Source organism: Pituophis catenifer, unplaced genomic scaffold, assembly GCF_029215685.1.
Source record: "Pituophis catenifer annectens isolate HBS135680 unplaced genomic scaffold, rPitCat1.0.hap2 SCAF_2, whole genome shotgun sequence".
Classification (NCBI taxonomy): Eukaryota; Metazoa; Chordata; class Lepidosauria; order Squamata; family Colubridae; genus Pituophis; species Pituophis catenifer.
This window is the reverse complement of record NW_027256882.1, coordinates 90,000,325-90,020,749: the sequence shown is the minus strand read 5'-3', so window position 1 is coordinate 90,020,749 and position 20,425 is coordinate 90,000,325. Positions and strand designations below refer to the sequence as shown.

The 20,425-nt window shown below is 42.8% G+C and overlaps 1 protein-coding gene across 5 annotated transcripts in view; it reads right to left on the bottom strand.

Moving 5' to 3' along the window:
* UIMC1 (ubiquitin interaction motif containing 1) overlaps positions 1 to 20,425 on the bottom strand; it is a 120,216-nt gene that overhangs the window by 22,286 nt on the left and 77,505 nt on the right. For all 5 annotated transcript variants that reach the window (XR_011599997.1, XM_070937157.1, XM_070937155.1 and 2 more), the window contains exons 6-8: positions 8,352 to 8,416; positions 4,649 to 4,737; positions 3,606 to 3,685 (exon numbers count right to left, since the gene is read on the bottom strand). Coding sequence is in view for 4 of the 5 variants with exons in the window: in XM_070937157.1 (XP_070793258.1) it covers positions 3,606 to 3,685; positions 4,649 to 4,737; positions 8,352 to 8,416 (234 nt within the window). In the remaining variant the exon portion in view is untranslated. The remainder of the gene's footprint in view (positions 1 to 3,605; positions 3,686 to 4,648; positions 4,738 to 8,351; positions 8,417 to 20,425) is intronic.

Here is a 20,425-nt window from a genome sequence, read left to right as displayed (position 1 = left end):
TGAGAGTTTGCTCTTTCTATCAGTTTAATTGCTCAGAATAGCTATCTGTAATTATCTAGCTGCACCTAAAGGGATGGGAAGTGGAGAAAACAGGCTGCCTACTAGAACCAGAGAAATTATATCTAGATTCCTTCTTCACTCCCAGGTGTTATAACTGTCTCTCTTGTAGTTAGAAAAATTTCCCCTCCAGAAAGGGGAGGCAGCATCCAGCCATTTGGCTCTTTCAATACTGTGCCCATTTAATCTACTTCAAAAGGAAACTGTGATGCAAGAGAAATCCTTATTTTATTTTAAAAAGTATTCTTTCATGGACACATCCATATATTTTTCTTGGCAGCAGTAAAGAGGAGTTTGCCACTTCCAGCTTGGTGTTCCATAGAAGTCTCCATTCAGGTATGAACCAGACCTGGCTGTACTTAGCTTCTGAGCCCAGATAAGATCGGGCATATTCCAGACACGTTAATTCAGTTTCTATGACTGTGACAAATCACAGCACATGACAATGGAAACAAAAATTCCAGATGTTATTGTCTCATAATAATCAGTCATTCTTACCTATCAACTTTATACTTATCTCATTTGTTCCCACCCTTCTTCCAAAAATGTCTGGCTTATGTCCACTGTCAAGAGTTACAAGCAGAATTTTGGATTAAAAACTATCTTGGAGTTTGATTTGCACATGAGAACCATATTCTTTTAACAAATCATATTTAATTCTATTGCAGGGATAGAAAATGAAACTTTAGTGTTCTTTCTTGGTTTTTGTGGACTGTTCATTACATATCATTAAGCCTACCCATTTTGAGTCTCCTACAGAGTCTCAGAGTCACCATCTTAAGCCTATGCCTTACAATACTCAAGTTTTCAACAGGCAAAATGACTACTACTATCTTACTCTCCTAATTTTAATCTACTTAAAGATTCCTACACATTTCAAACAAAGATTTGCCCGAACCATTAAAGGGTCTGTTTAAATTTTAAACTAGCTAGATGGAACATATTCTATATGAACTAAGATAATGTCATTTTTATTAGGATAAAACTAAGAAACTCTCTCTTATTCAGATACAGGGCAAGAAAAATGGAGAGGAACTGTCATCTATGTCCTTAGAATGGCTCAGTTCCAAGGAAACCATCAGGAAAAGCATTTTGATTGATTGCTTTGGCACGCTTCATGTTTTGTTTTATGAGTAGTCTCTTTTAAATAGGCCTGTTGCTTAGCAGTTTCATTACAAAATTTACATTGTAAAGTAAGAGACCAATTCTAGGTAAGGAATTTCACTGACTGATTGAACACTGCTTACATGTACGGGGATTTGTATGATTGGCCTTTAAACAAAAATCTCAGCTGTCTCACCCTGCTGGCATGTGATCAGAATTAAATTGCAGGCAAACCCTCACAAAATCCTTTTCTAAAGAAATCTAAGGCAGATAATTAAATTGAGGTGAGAGTTCTATGGTTGTTAAGCTACATGGCAGCTATTAGTATACCACCACATCTTCCGAGTATTTCACATCTTAACATTGCAACATCTCATTTTCCTTTGGTGTGTCAGGAAGATATGCTAGGCACAGAATGAGATATGCCAAAGAAGGGGAGTTCTGATCAAGTCAGTGCTACCCTAATAAGATGACACGTAGACAGATGTGAAGAACTGTCTACTTCTGCCCCATTTCCACTTTACACAGCCTTGCGGAGCAAATGCCAGGTGTCCAAACAAACTGCTTACACTCCCACAGTAAATAAGTCATTGTAAATGTAAATGCAGCATTGTGCGGCAACGCTTGTCAGTCCCTTCCCCCTGAATGGCTTTCGATAAGTCCTGGGAGAACGGCAGAGAGATGCTTTAACGCCATGATTGGCAGCCCACCCAGCCAAGAGGAAAGCAACAGTATCCCCTGCAGTTTGCAGCTGAAACCTCCTCTGTGGGCCAGCAAATGAGGCAATAGAGGTGTGGATACGGAATCAAGCTTGTTAATGTTGAATGGTTTGTCTCATTAATTGCTCAGCCACAGAACACAAGATACGATTATGCTCCATCTAACTCTATTTAACCTGAGGATAAAATCATGCTGTAGCATTTGGGTCCCTCTGATCAGCATCACAAGGCAAGGTGTTAAGATGGGCTACTTTCTTATTCCGAGCGATTGTCCTTCTGGCCACCTGCTGCCTGTCTGCATAGTTATTTATTTTAAATGTTTATATATACTCCTTATCATGGAAGGCACCTTCATATATTGCATCGTGTTTGAAAAATGCGTTTTAAGTCCAGGAATATATAACACAGCATACAATAATGAAATACATAAAATAACATTGCAACAGCTATGAGTAGTTCAGCTGCACCTTCATAACCTTTCAAATGTCAGGAGGAATAAAAAAAGACTTTCAGCCTGAGCCCAAGTTGTAGCAAAGCCTTATTTATACTTTCTTTCCAGGGAAATGTCATTCCAATGAATTAGCGCCACAACAGAAATTCCTCCCCCTCCTAACTCCAACCCAGAACCCATTCATAAAATATAAAGGACCTTCTCCTAATTGAGACCAGCCCAGAGCCCTTTTAGACCACGAGCACTCATTTATTCATTGATACACTCTCTCATACAGCCCCAAATTCTAGCAGACGAAGGGCACTTGGCCAGAAGTGCCTGAGCTACGTATTAGCATGTCTATGACAAGGTTATGCTGCCTTTATATACCATAGGCACCTTCATATAGGCAGACGCCCTGTGGAGGTTGGAGGCTGTAAGAACGAGCTTTTCGCATCTGAGTCATCTTGTCAAGCATTCTTCAATCCGCTGCATTTGTGTAACCTGTCAGAACAGCACTTGGAAGTCCTTTTGATCTCCCCCTCCCCCTTAAATTGCAACCTAACTAGGTGTCTTTACCAAAAACAGCAACTAAAGTCAGATGTCATTGTTATGATAGCTGCATGCATGGTGACTGCAGCACAGATACACTGAGAGAAGGGAGAGAAAACTCAACACAACAGCATTCGTCTGGTGATAATGATACAAGCAAGAGAAGATTTTCTCTCGGTTAATTTAGAGAAACACCTAAGCTTGTTAAATGGAAGCACTAATACGAACATAGCAATCAATCCAAAATTCGACAGCATCATTCAAACCAGCATTGACACCACACATTCTGCCCACTCTGTTTCCATAAGCAACAGTGGGAGTTTAATCTCACTGTGAAATCAATTTTGCTCTCATGCTTGTAACCCCTTTGTTCGGTGTGAAACATGAGCCAGGAGCAACTGGTTCCCCTTCCATAGGAGCATCCAGTCGTATCCTCTGGCATATTTTAGCATATTACAGCTCACAAAAGCGCCGCAGCGATAAGTGTTGCACCCAAAATGATGAATGTGAGAAAGTCAACAGAAAACCCTTAGCTAACAAGAATTGTCATAACCACGGAGGAGAAATTGATGGTAAAAACGAAGAAAACACCAGGAGGCCCAAGAACAGAGCGCACATTTCTGGACAAGATTTTCTAGCAAGCTGCCTAGTTTGCAAAGCAGCTCATTTTGGCAAATGGGTAAGAAATGAGACTCCGCATTCCAGATGCTTTACTGGCTGTCATTCCCTAGGGACTTGCTTACCTGCAGAAAGACATCTTTGCTGGATGAATGGATTTCTCCACTCTCAGACTCAACAGCTTGTGATGGACTCTGCTGGGTTTCTGCAACAGAAATCTCCATGTTAGCAGCGGCAGCAGCCCACCTCCTTCCTAGACTCTGTAAGCCCCCTCCAACCCCCTCTCCCTCCCTCAGCACACTCCACACTAGCTGATAAAACGTATCCCATTTGCTTTACAGTGTCTTCACAGTTTCTAAACATTTTTTAGACTTGTCACAAATGTTAGCAGACAATGTGCAACAACACAGCTGAAGTAGAAGTTTAAAGCCATAGTGCAGCTATGTGTAGATAAAACTAGTGCCGCTCTATGGCTAAATGAGAAACGGGGAACAGTAGGGCATGTAAACTGTACACTGTTGGTGCAAGCTGGTGAACAGTATTATGCGAGAATAAAGCCCCTCAGCTCAGCACTACATAGCTGGTAATTTTCTTTGTATCCTATCTATGTTTCCCTCAATAAAAACCTTATCCAATCATCTGTAGGAAACCCCAGAATTAAACCTAATCCTGTGTCAAATATACAATTGAAAAAAAGCTTGCTTTAAGAAAATAATGTCAGAATTAGATTGGCTTTGGAAGAAAACAGTTTAACCTTGAACCATTTCACTGAATCAAGTTATTCATTCAGAACTGGGAGGAACAAGTATGTCATTCAGTCTCTGAAAGACAAGATCAAGAGATCGTGTTCCATTATACCTAACTAAGAAAAAAAGGTCACTATAAACAGTTACTGAAATAGTACTTATTCAAAACAAAGCAGCTCAGCAAATAGTACTTATTTCATCCTCAGTCTGGTGCCAAGCAAACAATAGAAAAAGGAAAATAATGGGGCAAGAGGCATCTGCAGGCAATATACCATGGAAGCAAAGGGCTTATTGGGGGGGACGGAGGACGGGGACAATGCTCTGAAGTCTCAGATAATAATAAATAATATGGGCCTGCCTGAAAGGAAAGGACATAACCTTTCTGACTCAAAATTGCAAATAAACTGTCACAGAGGTCATACCAGGGCATACAGTGATTTCCTCCTCAGCATGATCCTCTGTGGCAATGTCTGGGTTCTTCGTATTGTCCAAAGGAGTCAAGGCACAAATGCTGCCAAAACACAAACACATGATAAATCAAAATCACAAAGCATTCTGGTGACAAAGCAGATGGAATTCTGTAAGCTCTGCTTATTCAAAGAGGGTAGCAGAAGAGAATACAAAGGGGGAGGGGGAGAGAATCTAAAAAAAAAAAAAAAAGAAAGAAAACGATTTGCCGCCCAACCATGTCCTAAAAGCAACGTGCAAAAGGAAGGCTGTTTACTGAGATCTGTAAATGCTTCTTTGATGCTTTCTAGTCCTGGTCACAGGAATATGCCAGGTAGCAAAACAGCCATATGCTTAGTGAGTAACCCCTTAAAGCAGAACAGAGTAGGGATCTTTTTGACGATGAATGCTTCATTATCCATATTTTACTGATCAGTTTTTTCTGTATCATCACTACACTCAGAAGACAAGAATCTGACATAATTCAAAGTTTCTGTATAGCAAAATCTTGCCAACATGAAAAGAGCATTTTTTTTCTATGCTACATTCAACTTTGCCTGATTCCTCTCATTTCCACTTTCCGGCAAAGTCATGTTGTCTCCATGTCATAAGAGAAAGAGGCTAGCTAAGCTACTATGACATAACCGTCCTTTCATACTTCCCGTACGTTCGGTGTAGTTCCCTTGCTGGAGCAATCAAATATGCAAGTGTATATATATAAAAACATAAATCCTAGTATTGACTAAAGAAAAGAGTTACTAAATTCAGCTACAAACCTTAAGCAGACAGAAACAGCCACCACCAATTTATGATAAATAAGAAAACTCTAATGGAAAATCATGTGACTTCTCTCATTCTTTAAATAAAATATAATTATTAATAATTATTAAATAATCATTTAACATCACTATTAATAAAACTATTTTAAACCAGTTGTTATGGATCCAAGCTCCGTGTAAACCATCAAGATTTGCATCAAAATGCCTCCTGCTAAACAGTTTGCTAGGACATTTATAAAATGGGCTAATCAATTTGAAGTCCTCATGCATTGCTTGCTACGTCAAGTATTTCCTGGTAACAAAACCTACAATCATTTATTTAAATCTCAATCTAATGTACTTTGCGTAAGCTAGGAAACAACAAAGCTGAGGGGCCCACAAAAATCAGCAGAGGGACACGTCTTTGGGAGAAACCATTTCCAAAATTATTCCAGAAGCTGAAGACTCAAAGAGCATTTGAAACCCACTGATTTGGGTGCCGTGCACTGTCCAGCACAGGGTTCTGTTGGCAAAGGGCCACTTGCCAGATGGTAGCATTTAATGTGCACAAGACTGAGAATAGCGTGGCTACTGTTAGTTCAAGGCAGATGAACTTTCTGATGAAATTAGATGTCACAGCATGAAATGATCAGCCTTGATCCCAGAGGTCTGATGAGGGCAGCCACCGACTGCATTATGAAGTTCCCAGGACTTCCGATTAGCAAGCAAACTCTACTGCATCATCCCTGCTGTGGCTTGAAAAATGTGCAGGATACTAATCCTTTACTCAAACTCTGGGGAAATGGGAAAAAGACTGATGGCTCTGCATTATGGCCATTTGAAATTTAGATAAATGCCACCCCAGAATTAGGGCTGTTCCAATTAAATGCTAGCTAATGAATACTTCCCAAATAATGTCACAGTGGAGAAACAAAAGTTTTTCCCTCCTTTGCTCTTTCCCTTTCAGTCCTTCCTGACACTAATGATGACAAAGAAATTGACCCATCATTGAATACCTCACTCCCAAAAGCATTACTATAAAAGACAAACCAACAAATTCCTTGTGCAACTCTGTACATATTATTCCTTTCTTGCTGCAGGGTGGGAAGAGTTATCACATCATTTAGTCTGCTCCTTCATACAACATTCAGCCAAAATGTTGTTAGATCAATAAAACAGGATATCAGGCAGTGAAAAACTGGTGGCTTCATGCCAAGGCCACTTAATTATAAGACCTGGGAAAACTAACCTGAGAATTAAGTGACTTTTCCCAGCAAGCGTCTGATCGAGCACAAATATTGGGACTTTCCTGGGAATTTATTTCATGAAACTTTCCCTGACCTGTGCCATCTCTTCAAATGGCCTTCATTTTCTGACCATGGTGGAAAACTGTTCTAGCTTGCATGTTTCATTCTTGCTTTAAGAAGCTTCAAAGAAGCAGACTTCCAAGAATATATCCTAGAAATGGTCATTTCGCTATTCCTGCTAAAGAAGATATGTAGCAGTGACCCAAATGTAAAAAGAAAGCAGCTCCCAGTTCTTCTGTTTCATTTTCTGAAAGAAATAGAGTTTGAAGCTCCCAAATTACACGTGTCACTCGCTCGTACTTTAATTGGACTTCCAAGAACATTGTTGTCTCAAGGAAACAAATATTGTCACTATTAGGATAGGTTTTCTTAAGATTCCTCTTCTATTCTTTCCATTTCATATTCATGCACCTGTGTGCATACATGCACACACACACACAATCACCATGCCTACACATGGACTCTGAATTTATTGCTGTCGCTATTCCCGAAAGCCTACTGCTTTGAGCAGCTATGTCAAATTAAGTCATCACATTTTTTGGCCAGGAGCTGTACTTATGAAAAATCTTTGTTGCAATGCATATTTCTTCCTTTATATTTTAAAGAATGGGGCATATTTCTGATGGCTATTCTCTTCTGCTGGACCATACATGCAGTATAGGTAGTTTTGCTTAATAACCATTCATTTAGTGACTGTTTGAAGTTCAACAGCACTGAAAAAAGTTACTTAAAGCCCTCGCACTTATGACCACCACATTTCACGTGATGCAGAATCAGACACCTGACACTCGTCACACATTTATGACAGTCACAGCATCCTGGGGTCATGTGATCACCAGTTGCGACCTTCCCAGATGGCTTCAGACAAGCAAAATCAATGGAGAAGCTGGCAGGGCAGGTCGCAAGTTACAGTCAATGTCTCACTTATGACTACAGTGATTCACTTAATGACTGCACCGTTTAAAGATTAATCAATAAAGGCTGGAAAATACAATCACAATGCATACAAGTAGTCATCAACTTAGCACCACAATTGGGACCAGAACTTCTATCACTACACAATAAGCTCTTTAAGTGAGTCATCATGTGACAGAACCCAATTTTGCAACCTTTTCTGCCAGTTATTAAGCAAATCACATGATTATTAAGTGTATCTGGCTACCCCCATTGACTATGCTTGTTGGAAACTGTCTGGAAAGGTCTCAAATGGTGATCACATGATGCTGCAATCCTAAACACAAGACCAAGCCCCCAAATCATGATCATGTGACTGTTGGATCACTCTGAGAGTCGTAAGTGCAAGGACCAGTCATAAGTCACTTTTTTCAGTGCCATAACCCCAAATGGTCACTAAATAATCAGTTGGAAGTTGAGGACTACCTGTATACAATTTTCACACTACAGGACAAGAAGTTGTCTACCACATTTAATCACCATGCAAACAAGAACGACATCCCTGTGTACAACTACTACATCCTTAACTTAATATAGTCTGCACTCTGAAATAGTTACAGGTACAAGACAGAATTTCTGGGCTACGGCTTCCTCAGAAGCCATGAACCCAGGTAGTTTGTCTCTTACAGAGTCAACAGTGATGAAATATATCTCCTTACCTTTGTGTAATTTGTACAGGCTCCCTTTCTTCAAGCATATCTTCTGCAAACAGCACTTGAGAAGCCTAAGAAGCAAAAAAAAACCCCCCATAATTATTATTTGGCTATACGTTATAATATCAACTATATTACGGGTAGTCCTTAACCTATAACAACTGTTCATTTAGTGACCGTTCGAAGTTACAAGAGAACTGAAAAAAATAACAATAATTTTTCACACTTACAACCCTTGCAGCCTCTCCATAGTCACATGATCAAAATTCAGATGGTTGGCAACTGACTCATACTGACGATGGTTGCCGTGTCCCGGGGTCATGTGTTCATCTTTTGTGACCTTCTGACAAGCAATTCAATGGAAAAGCCAAATTCACTTAACAACTGTGTTACTAACTTAACAACCACAGTGATTCACTTAACAACTGTGGCAAGAAAAGTTGTAAAACAGGGCAAAATTCACTTAACAAATGTCTTGCTTAGCAACAGAGCTCAATTGAGGTCATAATTTGAGGACTACCTGTATTACACATCTAAAGAGACCCAAAGATCACCTGATTTCAAAATCATAAAAGTGAGAGCAGATTCCAAAAGGAAATGGTCGTCTAATACTTGCTGGCAACTCCTTAAAGAAGCTGGGTCTTTTCCTGGGAATTATGGCAGGAGGTCCATACATTCTTATTCCCCTAGAAGTGTATTCAAAGAGGTCCCCTTCAAATCAAATTGCTACAGAGTCCTCATAAAAGCTAGAAGAAACTACCATCATAACTAATTTTCCATAACTAATCTCTTATCAAGAAGGTCTGCATAATAACCAGAAAGCCAAGAATTGTAACAAAGAAGGCATGCTCTGTTGGACAAGTTGAGATACAGTGAATAATCGTAATAAAAGCTTGTTTTCATGATATCTGAACTCAAAAGTTAAATTCAGAAGCAAGAGTGTTATAAAAGCTAACTCTAAAAAAGAACCAATCTGAAGAATATTAATGCATTTCAGATACTGAATGCATCACTTTATTGTCTAAAACAGAAATACAATCTTGCAAAATGTTTTGTGAATAAATATATCCTGAAAAAATGAAGTCCACATCAGAATTAATCAGTTGGATTAAAGTTGACAAATGGATTATTATTTCATATCTACAGACATTAGTGAGATATTAATTGTACTAAATGCATATTCTGAAAAGTAAATATGTTTTACTATACAAATTTTAAATGAAGTGGCTTTCTGGATTTGAGAATTCTTCCAGGGCCAGGTGCTAAATATTTACTTTTCTATGTTTTTCTACACACAAAGCTTTTGGGTGTAAAAGAATAAGAAAACAATCTGAGAGTAGAAAGCTAGAATCTCTAGCCTGACAACTGTCACACACCTTAATTCTGACAGACTTTTAACCTTATTCTGCTCAATTTGTGACTATGTTTTTCTTTTCTCTTTTTCCAACCTCCCCACTCCCACATTTATTTATTTATTTATTTATTTATTTATTTATTTATTTATTTATTTATTTAATTTTATTTAATTTAATTTTATTTTATTTTATTTTATTTTATTTTATTATTTTATTTTATTTTATTTTATTTTATTTTATTTTATTTTATTTTATTATTTTATTTTATTTTATTTTATTTTGTTAGTTAGTTAGTTAATTAGTTAGTTAGTTTATACCGCCCTTCTCCCGAAGGACTTAGGCCGGTGTACAGCCATATTAAAACAACATATACCCACAAAATTTAAAAACAGTTTAAAATATATTAAAAATTTGGCCTTTATATTAAAAACTACAAACACCCAATTAAAATTCATTTTCTAAGCCAGCCCGGTCTGTTGGAACAAAAGAGTCCTAAGGGCACAGCGAAAGGTACATAGGTCGGGGATCATGCGAATCTCCGGGGGCAGTTCATTCCAGAGGGCAGGTGCCCCCACAGAGAAGGCTCTCCCCCTGGGTGTCGCCAGTCGACATTGTTTGGCCGATGGCACCCTGAGTCCCTCTCTGTGGGAGCGTGTTGGCCGGTGGGACGCTATCGGTGGCAGAAGGCGATCTCGTACATACCCAGGTCCTAAGCCATTTACATTTTCCTTTCTCTCTTCTTCCTATGCCCCAATTTTTTTTTGTCAACCTAAGCAAACATACTCTGAGTTATCCATTTTGGGGAAAGAACATGGCCGTAACTATAAGTGAGGACAGATGCTATACACAAATTTCCTTTCTACTATGTTTCAAGAGCAGAGTCAATACTATGAGAAAAACTTGCAAAGACTGCTTAAGGGGGAAAAGCAAATGACCCTAACAAATATACTTTTCCAATGTATATGTGCCATCAGGTGACATATTTGAATCCTTGGCAACTGCCTAGATTAGGCCCATGGCAAGATTTTTGGGAAATGGTTTTGCCTTTCCTCCTTCCTAGGGCTGGAAGAGAGAATGATTGGCCCAAGTCACCCAGTTGACTGCGTGCCTCTGGTGGGACTAGAACTCACAATGTTTTTTGGCTTCTACCCGGAGGCCTCTACATCAAACTCTGCAAAGAATTTCCTCTTACAGTCTTAAGACTGTAGAGCAGACTAAAATACAATAAAAATGACCACCCCCGAATTTATCTTTCTCAGTTCCCTTTTTAAAAGGAAAGTGCTTATTCAGATTCAGAAAGGTTAATGTTTGTTCAAATCAATCCCAGAAAATAAATTAAGAAACTGACTTGCTTCCTTAGCAAGAAACAGGCATAATAATTATTCCTAATGTTAAAGTAGATAGATTTGAAGCCTCTTATCCCCATACCAAAGCATCCCCTCTCTCTCTGAAATAATTGTCCTCAATCCAGATGATTAAAGGTCTGAAGACTAAAACATATGAAGAACAGTTGCAGGATTTGGGTTTGGCTAATCTAGAGAAAAGGAGGACTAAGAGGGACACGTTAGCAGTATTCTAGTATTTGACAGGCTGACATAAAGAGGAGAGAGGGTAAGCTTATTTTCCAAAGCACCAAAGGGCAGGATAAGAAACAATGGATGGAAACTAACCAAGGAGAGAAGCAATCTGGAATTAAGGAGAAACAGTGAGAACAATTAACCAGTGGAACAGTTTGCCATCAGAATGGACGTTGCTTACCTGAATGTCCCTTCTGGGCGCGCTGCTGGAGAATCCAAAAGCGAGGGTTATTCATCAGTTCAGTAGTCAGCACTGAATGTATGTGTCTTTAAATTTCTGTAGACATGCCTCCTTTGTACGTCAGAGGCTCAGTTTTTGTTCACGAAGAAACAGTTCAAGGAGACGTGTGAGGTCCAGTTCCAGCAGCCTGACCGGGCGGGTTGGATTCTCCAGCAGCGCGCCCAGAAGGGACGTTCAGGTAAGCAATGTCCATTCTCCAGCACGCTGCTTGGAGAATCCAAAAGCGAGGGACATGCCCAAGCAAGTTTTAATTAGGGTGGGGCGGAAGGCTGCACATGCGTGACCGGAGCAGAACACACAGATTGCAGAACCCGCCGGCCGAACGAGGCGTCTACTGAAGCGAATGAATCAGCTTTATAGTGGCGGATGAACGTATTCAGCGACGTCCATGTTGCTGCCTTGCAGATGTCAGCGATGGTGGCCTGAGTCACCCAAGCAGCCGTGGTGGATGCACTTCGTGTAGAATGCGGTAAAATCCTGCTGGGAACTGGCTTGTTCTGAAGCATGTATGCCTTGGAGATACAGGCCTTCAGCCATCTCCCGATGGTGGACAAGGAGACCTTTTGTCCCATCGTCATGGGCAGAAAAGAGACGAACAGCGCTTCCGACTTACAGAAATGGCGAGTCCTCTGAATATACCTGCGCAAGGCCCTGCGGACATCTAAAGTGTGCCATTGGGCCTCTCGCGGATGTCTCGGGTCCGGGCAGAAGTCCGGAAGAACCAACTCCTGTTGACGGTGGTAGAGGAAATTGACTTTTGGCAGGAACGACGGGTCCAGTCGAAGAACCACCTGGTTAGGGTAGAACGTGCAGAGGTCCTCTCGTACGGATAGGGCGGCCAGCTCGGAAACACGGTGGGCCGAGGTAATCGCGACCAAAAAGGCAGTCTTTAAGGTGAGAAACCATAGGCTGATGGAACCTAACGGCTCGAAGGGAGACTGTGTAAGTACTTGAAGGACCAAGGACAAGTCCCAGATCGGGTATCGGTGGACGGCTGGAGGTCTCAGGTTCGCTGCACCCCGGGAAAACCTCAGATCCTCGCGTCGTGCGAGAGAGGCAAGTTGTTTTTGTTCGAAAGGACTGTAGACAAGGTTGCCACTTGTCGACGGAGCGTGTTCGGGGCAAGTCCTTTGTCCAGGCCGTCTTGGAGAAAATCTAACACCTCAGAGACAGATGCGGATGTAGGGTCCACATGGACCCTGGAGCACCAATTGCAGAATGAAGTCCAGGTGGCGTTATAGATGCGGCACGTGGAGGGATGCCGTGATGCCTGGATAGTAGAGATCGCCTTCCCTGAGATGTTGTCCCGTCTCAGAAGGATCCTCTCAAGCGCCAGGCGGTCAGCTGCAACCATTGAGGTTCTGGATGCAATACGATCCCCTGGCTGAGAGAAACCCTGTCATCTGGAGTGTGCCATGGAGGGGCGACTGAAAGGTTCAGCAGGTCTGCGTACCAGGCCCTCCGTGGCCAGTGGGGAGCGATGAGTAGAACTTCTGCCTTCTCGCACAGGATCTTGCGGACGAGTCGCGGAATGAGCGGAATCAGGGGAAAAGCGTATAGCAACCCCAGAGGCCAGGGAATTGCGAGTGCGTCGATCCCCTCCGCATGCGGACAAGGGTGGCGAGCGAAGAACCGAGGGAGCTGGGCGTTGTCCCGATGGGCGAACAGGTCTATGACGGGAAGCCCGAAGCGGTGGGATAGCTCGCGGAAGATGTCCGGGTGAAGATGCCATTCCGAGTTGTCTATTTGTGTTCTGCTCAGCCAATCCGCGGTTATGTTTGTCATCCTGGAAAGGTGTTGTGCTTGGAGGGAGAGGAGATGACACTCTGCCCAAGACAGCAACTGGGATGCCTTGTCCATCAGTGGTTTCAAGCGAGTGCCCTCTTCGCGGTTCACGTGTGCCATTGTTGTCACATTGTCCGTCCGGACCAACACATGGTGACCCTCCACTGATGTCTGAAATTGGAGGAGAGCGAGGCGAACCGCACGGAGTTCGAGCCAATTGATATTGTTCTGGTGATCTGTCAGCGACCAACTGCCCTGAGCAACTTGGGACTGCATGTGAGTGCCCCATCCGGTCAGGCTGGCATCGGTTGTTATCATGAGACGATGTGGCTCCAAGAAGGTGCATCTCTTCGTCAGAGCCGATGAGGTCCACCAGCGAAGAGACCCACGGACCTCCGTCGGGAGGGGTACCCGAGCCGTGGAATTGCTGCAGCGGGAACGCTGGTACAGGAGCATGAACCATTGAAGCTGTCGACCATGAAAATGCGCCCACGGGACAATGAAGATGCATGAAATCATCTTCCCGAGAAGACGAGACAGTCGCAAGAGAGGGACGGACTGGAGCGAGAGAATTTGGCGAATCAATGTCCGGATGCTGTGGCATCGATCTGGGGACAGAAAAACCAGCCCGTTGCTGGAATCTATGATGGAGCCCAGGTGTAGGATCCTAGTAGTGGGGCTCAAGTGGCTCTTTGGCAGGTTCAAGGAGAAGCCGTGTTGCTGAAGGCAATGGCAAACTGTGGCCAGGTCCCATGTGCCGTGGGTCTGTGTGGATGATAAGATGAGCACATCGTCCAAATAACAAAGTACTCTGATTGGCATCTGTCGAAGATTGTGCAGCAACGGCAGACAGGATCTTTGTAAAGGTCCTGGGGGCGGATGAAAACCCAAAAGGCATCGCCTTGTACTGAAAGTGCCGATGATTGTAAGAAAAACGGAGAAACTGACGTTGAGAAGGGCGGATTGGGATGTGGAGGTAGGCCTCCTTGAGGTCCACGGAGGTCATCCAATCTCCCTGCCGAATGCATCCCAAGATAGATTTCAGGGATTGCATTTTGAACTGGTGATATAGTATGTATTTGTTCAGTTCTTTGAGATCAAGGATCCCCCGGCAGCCTCCGGAATGATTTGGAACCAGGAAAAAGATTGAATAGAAACCGGTCCCACGGTGTTCTGTGGGAATTGGCTCTATGGCAGAAATGTCGATGAGATGTTGAATTTCCACCTCCATCAGTCGATGTTTGGTTGGGTTGGACGACACAGGACACTGAATGAACCTGTTGTGGGGGCAGAATCGAAGCTCCAAGGTCAATCCCAGCTGGATCGTCTGGAGCACCCATGCGTCCGACATCGTAGATTTCCATTGGGCTGCGAAGTGCTGAAGGCGGCCGCCAATGGAAAGATGATGAAGGGCGTCATTTGCCTCTTCGAAAGGCACGGGTCCCCGTACCTCTGAAGGGGCGCTTGGACTGGGCCAAGCGCCTGCCACGATCTCGGAAGGAAGATCTGTCATAGGAACAATCAGGGCCTTGGGAATATTGTCTCGTGGCGAAGGACCCACTGGGTCCTGGGTCAGCATGAAAGGGCTGCCGGTGGCTGTATGAGGGGAATTTGCGCTCGGTCTGCCAGTAAGATGAGGGCATGACTTTGCACTTGTCCTTGTATTCCATGAGAATCAGGTCTAACGCTTCCCCGAAGAGATGTGTCCCCTTATATGGGGCCGATGCAAACCTCCACTTTGACTTCATGTCCGCTCTCCAGTGCCTCAGCCACAGGAGATGTCTGGATGTCACCGAAGAGACTAGGGCACGAGACACGAACTTGGTGGCATTGAGTGAAGCATCAGCAGAATATTCAGTGGCCGCTACAATCTTATTAATGTCTTGGTGGACCCTTGTGTCCTCCAGTGGCAAATGCTCCTGAAGTTGGCACAACCAAATGAGGGTCGCCCAGTTGAAAAACGACGCCGAGGTCGCTGCCGTGACTGCCCAGGCTGCCGCATTGTGCATCTTGCGAGCTGTGAGTTCCGCCTTCCGGTCCTCCGTCCGAAGGCCGTTGGCGATGTCGTGAGACAGGAGCGAGGTTGATGAAGTCAAGTTTGTGACAGGAGTATCCATCACTGGCAAGGTGAAGACGTCCTGTAGAGACGGGGCCGAACAGTATAACTTACGGTCAAGACTGGTAGGTGCCGGCAAGGAAGACGGCAGATTCCAAGATCATTGTACAACTTCTGTGAAAAGTTGAGGACACGGAATGTCTGTTCAGCCTTAGGAATGTTAAACAGAGTGTCGTGCAGCTGTGATGTTGTTGGCGGATCGGAGAGACTCTCCGAGGGTCATATGAGTAGAAGCTTTTGCTTTGTGAAGCAAGGACTTAAATAGAGACAGTCGAAATAGGCCAGTGAAAGCCGGTCTGTCAGGAAGGAGATCGTCGTCATCGGAAAAGTCCATGTCCCTTGGGGACTCCTCATCCTCCAGTGAAGAGTCCTCAGCTTGTGCAGATTCCAACTGAGGCGAATAGCGGTCTGCCGGGTCATTGGAATGAGAGACCTGAGGAGCCGGAGGAGGTGGTGGAGGTGGTGGTGGTGGTGGTGGTGGAAGAGGTGGAGGAGGAGGAACAGCCACAGAAACCGGCCTGTACCATATAGGTTGGTGTGCACTAGCTGCCAAAGTCTTGGATATAGTTTGAGAAATGATATTCTCGATGTCACAAGCTAGCATAACATGTGAAGTTTCCCCCCGGGCGGAGCCCCACAACCGTGGGGGTGTAAGTAGCCTCCGGAGGAGGGCGCTGAGTAGGTGGTCGAGTCTGAGACAAATCCACTGGAACTGCAAAGTCGTGCGAGACGGCAGTAGGAGGATGAACCACTGCAGGTATTGGAGAAGATTCGATCACCGGAGAGAAACCCTGGTACACAGAAGGCATGATCCCTGAATGGGGAGCAGAATGCACTACAGTGCCGGTAGGGGGCATGGTTGCAGGCAAGGCAGTTAACTGAGCCTGTCGTTGAGCCCGATCAAATTGTCGCTCGAGCACCTTATGGCGTCTGTTGGCATCCTTGGCGGCAGCTGCAGAAGATGTACAACTTCTCGTTGAGATGGCCGGAGCAGTGGTATTCCCGGGCTTATCCCACTTTTTTGTCTTTTTTTCTTGCAGGACCTGGAGAAGCTGGAGCCTCAGAAGGTTCAGAACTGTGCTCCAAGTCGGAGGAAAGTTCGCAGTCAGACATGTTGACAATGCTGAAGACACGAGGAGAGCAAGGGTAAGTATGCATTTGTCACAATGATATATTAGACATGCCTCATTAATTGAAGCTCCCCTTAATTTTTTATTTTATTTTTGTAATATATATATATATATCTATGATATAAATTTTTCACATTTACAGAAGGCTGTTTGGTGACAGCAACTCCCCCCCTTCTTCTTCTTCTTATTTTTTTTTGTTAACACAGACTGACTCAAAACCTGTGCCAGGAAAAAACAAATACCAGCCAGGCAAGCATCAAGAGGAGGCTGCATTAATAATAGTGACATAGTATAAAATCCCCAAAGACAGTATCCTGCAACAGCCTTGCTAACAGCAGAGGGTGCCAGAGCAGTCACTTTATTATTGCTGCTACAAGGAAACTGGCTCTTAGCAAGTAACAGCATGTTACCTCCAGCCACGGCTTCCGTGCTGGCAGGTACACTTATCAGCCCCAGTTCGCCATAGTAGAGCTGTAAGGGGCACAGAAAAGGGTGCAGGGAAGCTCCTGCGTGGCTGCGGCGCTATTGCCGGGCAGAAACTATCGTCGGGAATCAGTCTGCAGCTGCACAGCTCCTTCCCGGGTAAAAATTGAGCTACAGGCTTACCGCGCATGCGCAAGCCTGTTGCCGAGCAGAATTTGGCCAGAAGAGCTGAAAACGTGCTCTGCCATTATGGCGGCCTCATTCCACAAGCGTTAGAGAGAAAAACACCAGAATCGGCTTTAGCGACGATCCGCTCCTTCCCCCACAGCATAATGGGCGTGCAGCTACTCAAAAGCAGCCCTCGCGCCAGAAAACAAGCGATCAGGAAGAGTGTACCACTGAAAGCAGGGCAGGGACTCTAAAGCGGCAATTTATGCTTTAAAAATACTCAAGTTTGCCACTGGGAGCAGGGCAGGGACTCATTAGCCGCCCCAACAGACATGATTGGCAAATTAATCAAGAAGAAGGTACCCTGGCAAGGCAGAGCTTCTTATTAATGGGTAAATAGATATGGCCAGATAGGATAGAGGCCAGAAGACTTACCCAGCCGTTGACAATGAGGAACAGAAGGAAGGAAAAAAAATTCCTTATTAATCCCAAACAATTCGAAATATCCAAATCGAAATCCAAAATCAAGGTCAAGTCCAATCCAAGTTCAAAATATGAGAATCCAAAAGCGAAGAATTTATTCAAAAGTCCAAACACCAGAGAGAAGCAAAAAACAAGTCTGATTAGCTGACTGAGTGAATAAAAACTGAGCCTCTGATGTACAAAGGAGGCGTGTCTACAGAAATTTAAAGACATACACTGACTACTGAACTGATGAATAACCCTCGCTTTTGGATTCTCCAAGCAGCGCACTGGAGAAGTTGTGGTGCTTCATCACTGAAGGTTTTGAAGAAAAGACTGGACAGTCCCTTGTCTGAAATCGTACAGCAGGGGGTTGGACTAGAAGACCTCCAAGGTCTTTTCCAGCTCTATTCTGATTGATTGATTGAATCCCAAGGAGCTGCTCATAAAATGGAGGAGAAATTCACAACAATTTCATAGGAATGCTATTTTCAGCAGAAATCTACATCTGCTGCAACATCTTGTTTCACTCTAAGTCTGGACAACAAATAAGAAAAATGTTCACCTGTGTCAACATAAGTATCTGCTTCTTCCTGAAGAACATATGGAGCTTGAAAGAGTCACTCAAGCACTTTAACCATTTTAACAGCATTTCATGTAATCACAGTGAGCAAACAATCACTAGAGAAGACTGACAAAACTGTAGCTGTTGCCTTCATTAACCATTTTGCAAGTGAGCAAATGCAAGCTGCATAGTTAAATAGGCCCGCCACTAATGCAAACCATCCAAAAAAGCACCTTGCAGATTTTACATTTACAACTTATTCAGCTATATTGTAATATCAACAAGTGGCTCAACCAAGCAGCTGGCTGATAGCATCTGCTTGGACTGAACAAGTAAGGAGACATGTTGGCACTTTAAATACATTAGTGCTTCCACTACTGTCAACACAAAGGGCACTGAAACTGTGACAAAGTATGCTGGTAGGTAATTACGACAAAGAAAAATACGATGCTCAAATGAAGCTTAAAACATGGAAAGTAGCCTTTGAATTATCTGCCCACTGCCTCCATGTTCTATTTCATGTGGAAGAAAGAAAAGCAATGTTAAAAATTACCTGTCATGAAGCATATTGTCAGACTTGGCTGCCATCCTGCTTTTACTTCTCTGTTCTACTATTATAAAGTCCTTTTGTGTCTATTTACAAGTGAGGGCTTAAGCTTTTTGCATTCTAATTGTATTTTCAAGTTTCCCCAATTATGCCATTTGTCTCTTGGGGTCCTAAAGCAATTTTAAATGTCAAGACCATTATTCCCCAACTTGAGCTGCATAAAAGGCTCAAGAATTCAGCAGTGATGGCGGCTTTCTGTGCATTTCACTTGCCAAAATACATTCCAAATTAAATATGGTCAGAAGTTCCAAGAGAACAGAGACAGTTTGACCTTAAACCATTCAGGTCATTGCCAGCTTATCATAAGTAAGTAAAGAAATTGGGCACAAAGCCAAGTGTTTCTCTTTGCAGGTCACCTTTAAGGTTGTTTAAATATAACCACTTTGGATCCAAGTCTGTGAGACCTAAAGCACAACCTGTACCACACTTCTACTTCTAAAAGAATATGCAGACGTGACAGATTTTCTTCAGAGTGTTCAATATTATAAGGCAGAATATAAATATCACAAAACATCTTTCCATCACCAGGGTAAACAATCAAATATACTTGAAAATAGTAACAACAAGGTTCAGCTTCAGTCAGAAGATAAAGTTATACATTGATCTAGCAGCGAAGTCATTATGAAAAATGAGGATTGAAAAAGGCTGACACAAACTTAAAATACAACAGCAATAAATATTTCACCTGACTAGCAATGGGTTTAAGACACGGTGGTGACCGAAAGCTGCCTCCTGCCCCTGAAGAGAGAAAACCTGACACCTAGCGGCTACTCCATAGATATTTAAAGGACACTTTCAGCAAACGAAGCCAAGGATTAAGCTTAGTTCTGGCCTCACTGCATAAACTTCGACAGCTAGAAAGATTATGAAGTTTTCCTGGATATGCCTCATTTTTTTTTTATCCTGTAACACAATGAATGAAAAGGAAAATGCACTGCTCAAAAATGCAAAGCAGAAACACAGAGGAAGCATGAAAGATTGATAGGTTTGGGAAATGTAATAACTCCAGAGGACAAAGCAATAAAACAAATTCAATAATATAAATTAAAATTTCAGTTCAGAGTAGCAAAAGTTCACAGCGGAAAGCAAATCATGTTCCACCACAACTGTCCGAATATAAGACCATACGGGATTTCACATCCTGCTGATTCTAATATATAGAACATAATCTAGCCATTATTTTAGCAATACCCCTTGATCAACAATCCAGAGCACTGTATTTGTTATACAGTGCTTTGCATTTATGAATGTAATTTTAATTACATTGTAAACTAAATCAGTACACATAGTCCTCGACTTACAACCATTCCTTTAGTGACCATTTGAAATGAAAAACAGCACTGAAAAAAGTGACGCATCACCGATTTTCACACTTATGGCTACTGCAGCATTCTCATGGTCACATGAGCAAAATTAGGGTGCTTGGCAACTGGCATGTAATTATGACAGTTGTACTGTGCTGGGATCTTGTGATCACCATTTGTAATCTTCCTAGCTTGGTTCCAACAAGCAAAGTCAACTGGAAAAGCCAGATTTGCTGACTGATTGCATGATTCACTTAATAACTGCAATGATTCGCTTAATAACTCTGGCAAAAAGGCTTATAAAATGGGGCAAAACTCAAAAAATTATCTTGCTTAACAATATTTTT